At 40.3% G+C, this 6,096-nt stretch overlaps 1 protein-coding gene across 1 annotated transcript; it reads left to right on the plus strand.

The window, feature by feature from the left end:
• The first annotated feature begins 2,432 nt into the window (after positions 1-2,432).
• Positions 2,433-5,798, plus strand: LOC135257683 (potassium voltage-gated channel subfamily S member 2-like). The gene is made up of 2 exons (XM_064340693.1): positions 2,433-2,817; positions 3,281-5,798. The coding sequence occupies exon 2, from the start codon at positions 3,322-3,324 to the stop codon at positions 4,753-4,755; it is 1,434 nt and encodes a 477-aa protein (XP_064196763.1). The 5' UTR covers positions 2,433-2,817; positions 3,281-3,321; the 3' UTR covers positions 4,756-5,798.
• The last annotated feature ends 298 nt before the right edge of the window (positions 5,799-6,096 follow it).

The following is a 6,096-nucleotide window of genomic DNA, read 5'->3' on the forward strand; positions in this document are numbered from 1 at the left end:
TTTCCCTGTGGCCCTTCTCTAAGAGCAGCTGAAGGGAGTGACACATCTAGGCTGAAGGAACTGAGCAGAGATGATTGTGCTCTATCATCTGCTGCTGTCACACTCCCTCACACACACTTAGGTTAGCATGAGCCATGAGATGAACATCTAAGCACCAGCAATCAAAGCACATGACGCATACGAACAATCCCGCCTTTCCCAAAACCAAACTGGTTCTTAATCTTAATCGAGCATGTATGCAATTCCTCAAGAACTGTTACTTACACATGCTTTTGTGTAAACTCTCCCTCCCTGTTGTCAAAGATACAATGAAATTCCTTCAGAAGCCTTGTGTTTGTAAAAGCCCTTACCTCGTCATGAGTTTTCTTTCACTCTGTGTACGTGTGATGTGGCCAAGGTGAAGCCATAGGAGACTCAGTGTGATGTGATTCTGTCTGAAGCATATTAAAGTTGTTTACTTTATGTTCTGCCTCAGAGCTGGGAAACCTTGAGGCTGAGAGGATGACATGAATGTCAACCCATCTCTGAGAACGACCTCTTTAGTACCTGTGAAAAGAAGAGTCAGGGAGCTTCGGGTTGTCGCTTAATCCTTGTGTTGTCTTCATATTATGCATGTACCCTGCGTCCACAGGGTTAGAAATCTTACCGGGCCCCCTGTTGTAAAGTCTGTTCATTGAATTTTAAACCCTAAATCAATATTTCTCATATAGAAACAACCTGTCACTCATCAATAAAGACTGTTTTTCTACTTCACAGTCCAGGGAGACTATATTTCTTCAGTCTGCCCACTTGTTTTTACTGCAAAACACAAATAATATATATTTTTTTAATAGATGTGTGGCACTTAACTTTGATTATGACTTTTGAGTTTGTAAATGTAGGGTTAAAACAGACTCATAAGATAATATTTGTATACTGATGATGTACTCCGTTTTATAACATAAAAAGAGCAATGCTTAACGTTTTATAATGGTAGGGTCACCCCAAGAAAAGTAATCAAATTTCATGCTGAACAATTTTAATTTAGGGCTTTTTCACTGCTGTTTAACTCAGAAAATGATCATTTTGAACCAAGAACAACAAAAAGGTTAAGCACCAATCTGGTAACTCTAGGGTGCAGTATGTGACCTTCTGGTCTTCCAAATGGGGGGTATCAATATGTATTGGGTCTTATGTGAGACTTATGAATTGTAGGTGATACAATTTTTGAAGTTCAAACATTGAACTACATTTGGTTCCATGCTCTGGTGTGGATAAACATATATGTTGACAGCATCAGGGGTCCAAGATTTCAAAGAAAAAGGGGGATCTGAATCTCAGGTTTCGATTCATTCTAATATCATCTACTGAACACACAGACAGTGGAGGCATTTCTCTGACCATATAGGCATGACCCACTTTAGTGTTGCTGTGGCATAGGCCAAATGGTTTGGACAAAACAATGTTAATCTAAACATGCATTAAACCAGTGTAAAACAATAGACGTTTCTGAATGTTAATTGTAATCTTACAATGTCTTGAAAAGGATAACGCCACACTGTATTGTGTATTTTGTGTATTATATAAAGAGATATGACGTGAACAACAAAGCAAATAATAACGGAAGTTCCCAAAGGAATAGAAAATATTCAAAAGATGCGACTCTCTGAAGATCGATTGTTTGTAGTTTAGCAGAATTATAATTAGTCATCAGAACGAGCCTGTTTGTTTTCGGAATCTTTTCCGGATAATATATTACAATAATGATTAGGCTACTTCTAGTGGGAAATGCGCGTCTAGTACATAAATGCCATTTGATTGGATGATTTCATTTCCTATTAAGCGTTTAAATGCGCAATAAATTTTACCTGTCAGTAACTTATATTGCCCTCCACAGTTCGTTGGCTCGTCCTGTGCCATTACAAATGGTGTATTTAATTGAATAGGAGGAAATAAGACCAGTAGTGAGTCGTGTTTGTCTTGTCACAGTATCGGACGAAAATAAAGGCTTTCTCAATATTCGCAGAAAATAAACTTGGCTTACAGTGTCATTAACAGTCATCATCCACATCAAGACAATTTAATGATTTTTGCCATATGCGCGCAACTCGTTTGCGGCTACATTCCCTAAAATGTAAAAGCTCCTTTGATGCACCAATAACAATGATGTTTCATATAAATATCACAGGCCTGGCTTTGTCTATTGGTCTCGTTTAATAAAAATAAAAATAAAGTAATAACAATAATTCTACGAAATTACACATGTTGATATAGCCTATTGTTCGTGGGAATTCGAAGAAAGCATATTTGGCAATATTTTCCTTAGTGCATAGTCATCTGTACTTGGCCCTTTACCTCTCGTAACGGCTGCGTAGCCTACTTGTGACGGTATACCATATTACTGACTTTTGGCTGTCTCTGAGCTGTCTTTTCAGCACCCGAAAGGCATTGAAATGATTTCGAAGGCAGTATGTGTTGCTGCGCACAAACAGGCTGAAACCCTTTTGGAGCTGAAAGGAACTCCCTTCGCATAAAGCGTGTGTTGCGCTGTTCAACCTGGTCTCTTTTTTGATGGCGAACATCATTTGATGACGTAAAAGAGGAATAATCAGAAGAGAATAGGAAAAAATATTCTGTTTGGAGAGAGGCATCGCACTGGCTGCCGGGAAACCCCTTTATCTGGATTGTAGCGCATCATCTTCACACAAACACGTACTGGAGTCATAGCAAGACACATCCACGTATCCACAACTTTCACACCGTGTACCTGGGACTCAATGGAGTTGACAAGCTGGATCCTATGCAAAAACGAGGACCGTGAAGAAAACGATTAATGCAGTAAGTGTCGGTGTTTTCCCCTGAACTTGTTTTAATGGTCCGTGAATGTATTTAAACATACATGTAGCCAAATAGAATAGAGCGAAGAAAGAAATGGCTAAATAAAAGCCATGCATTTCTTTTCGACAAGAACTTTGTCTTTGTTATTATAGATCGATATCCCGAAGTCAGTGTTGCTACCTGCTGCGAAATCGTGGACTTCCCAAAGTGTGTCCAGTTTAAACTGAGACTGAATTCCATTTGTTAAAAGATTACATGGGAATTCGCGGACAGGAAATTTCAGAACAGTCAAATTCGCCGAATCAACGGAAAAATAGAAAAACAATCAGGCGGATTTTAACTGTATGCATAAGAAAATCAAGCATTTTATATCAATTAATCCTCTCTGGTGATGACAATGCGCTTATACTTTTCCTGGTGTGAACGGTCAGTTTCAAAAGTGCTTCTGCCTTTCTTTCTACAGGACCTGTTACCTGTTACGACTCCGAATACCATACTCCAGACATGACAGGACAGAGTCTAGAGGAGCTGAACGGAGCTCATTTTGAAGACAATGCAATACGCATCAACGTCGGGGGTTTCAAAAAAAGACTTCTGTCAGACATGCTGTCTCGGTTTCCCGAAACCAGACTGGCTCGTTTACTACGATGTCAGTCAAAGGAGTCCATTCTAGAATTGTGCGATGATTACGACGACAATGAAAAAGAGTTTTACTTCGACAGGAATCCGGCGCTGTTTCCCTACGTCTTAAATTTTTATAACACCGGCAGACTGCACGTCATGGCCGAACTGTGCATTTTCTCATTCAGCCAAGAGATAGAATACTGGGGAATCAACGAATTCTTCATTGACTCCTGTTGCAGCAACGCTTATCACTGCAGGAAAATGGAGCCCGGCCGAGACGACTGGGACGATAAAAGCGAGGAGGGGAGTACTGCCTCCTCGTTCGATGAGCTTTTAGAGTTTTATAATGACGCGACAAAGTTCGACAAGCAGCCACTGGGAAGTGTGAGACGACGGATCTGGCTGATGCTTGATAACCCTGGGTATTCCATTGCCAGTCGGATAATCAGTGTGCTTTCCATCCTTGTTGTTCTGGGTTCTATTGCCACCATGTGCATGAACAGCATGGTCGAGTTTACGTTGTATGACAGCGAGGGGCAGCCGCACGAGGATCCTCGCTTTGAAACTGTGGAGCACTTCGGAATTGGGTGGTTCACGTTCGAGCTGATTGCGAGGTTCTTAGTCGCTCCAGATCTCATCCACTTCTTCGAACATCCTCTGAATCTCATTGACCTAGTGTCAATCTTGCCGTTCTACTTGACACTCATCATAAACCTAGTGGCGGAGAGCAGCCCAGCACTGGCCAACCTTGGGCGCGTGGCGCAAGTACTGAGGCTAATGAGAATCTTCCGCATCCTGAAACTAGCGCGCCACTCCACTGGACTCCGTTCCCTCGGAGCAACGCTAAAGAACAGCTATAAAGAGGTGGGCCTTTTGCTACTTTATCTGGCTGTGGGTGTGTCGTTCTTCTCCGTGATGGCCTACACCATAGAGAAAGAGGAAAACGAAGCACTGACTACCATCCCCGCGTGCTGGTGGTGGGCCACAGTCAGCATGACCACTGTTGGCTATGGGGACGTGGTGCCTGGGTCTATAGCTGGGAAACTGACTGCATCGGCGTGCATCCTTGCTGGCATTCTGGTGGTTGTGCTTCCTATCACGCTCATTTTCAACAAATTCTCCTTGTTTTACAAAAGACAGAAACAGTTGGAGATTGCAATGAGAAGCTGCGATTTTGACGAAGGCATTAAAGAGGTTCCATCTGTTAATTTACGGAACTATTACGCACACAAGGTGAAATCTCTGATGGCAAGCTTGTCTAATATGAGCCGGAGCTCTCCCAGTGAACAGAGTCTAAACGAATCTATAAATTAGAGCACCTGAGCTGTACAAAATAGGTTATAGAACGGGGTTATGGATTCACATCATTTTGACTAAATGAATTAGGAAAATCTGCGACCAAATAAAAAAAAACAGTGTTCCTTCATTCAGTATGCTGTTTGAACCCTGCATGAAACTTCGTGTGTTGTTGGATCGGGAGCCACCAACCTTCACAAGTTAGCTTTGGCTATGGTGTATCTCTTGTTGCTTCTTCCGTAAGTGTTCGCTTACACATTTAGTGAGAAAATGTGTGCCAGTGACCTTCCACTCATTGTCAATATGACGACAATTACTGCCAGCAAAATAGCCTATATGTGTACTGACAACAGATGCAAACTATTCGGTCGTGAATCCTTGACCTTTTTTGTCTAAATCAAAACACAAAGGCAAGGGAAAGGTAGGTTATTACTATAAAATAGACATTAGGCTACTATATAGGTCAAACAGATAATATAAAATTGTTAATGGATCAAATAGTTGAGTGTAGCCTACGTGTGGTTGTTATGTTGTGGCATCAGCTATTACGTGGATAATTTCATGCCAGAAATATATATTTGGACACACCAACATTTGTCTATAATGTCAATCTGATGTTTGAAATATAGGCTAAGATACAAACAGTGTACTCCACAAACTACTACACATTGTTGAGTGAGCAACACATAGGCCTATTAGGTTTAAAATAAAAAGGTTAGAAATTATTTGAAAGTGTAATAGTTGAATGTGACTCATAGCAAAAACAAATGTGATGTTAAAAAAAGTTTTGAGCTGCATGGACATAAAACACTCACACTTTTCTTTTTATTTCAGTTAGGCTGAACTAAAAAGTCGACAAATATTGAATTTTAACTGAACTCGTTCAGTTAAAGTTCAATTGTAAATTAATTTAGAACATCCTACAGGTTTTATATATTGTATTTTTATTATTTTTATGTAGACTGATAAAATAAGAAATAAAAAATGGTATAAGAGATGTGTTCTTGGCGTACATTCATGTGACCACGTCTAGTCTTCAAAATAAACGTTTTAATGGGTAATATCTGATGTGATTGTTCTTTAGATTACCATGAAAAATGATAAAAACAAGGATTTTCATGGGGCGGTGATAATATCATGTTTAATGAGCATATTAGTTGGCAAAACAGACGTTTGCCATGGTTATGAACATTTTCATGGTGGTTTATTCAGTCAAACATGAGAAAACCGGTCGGTATGATTTTGGGTGGGGTTAGCTGGTTGCAGAATGGTGCTTGCTGGAACTGTATAACCCTGAATAACTAATCTGGCCTCACATAAGGGCTTCCAGTTGAACAACCTGGTTGAGGATTTCAAATT

Source organism: Anguilla rostrata, chromosome 1, assembly GCF_018555375.3.
Source record: "Anguilla rostrata isolate EN2019 chromosome 1, ASM1855537v3, whole genome shotgun sequence".
NCBI lineage: Eukaryota > Metazoa > Chordata > Actinopteri > Anguilliformes > Anguillidae > Anguilla > Anguilla rostrata.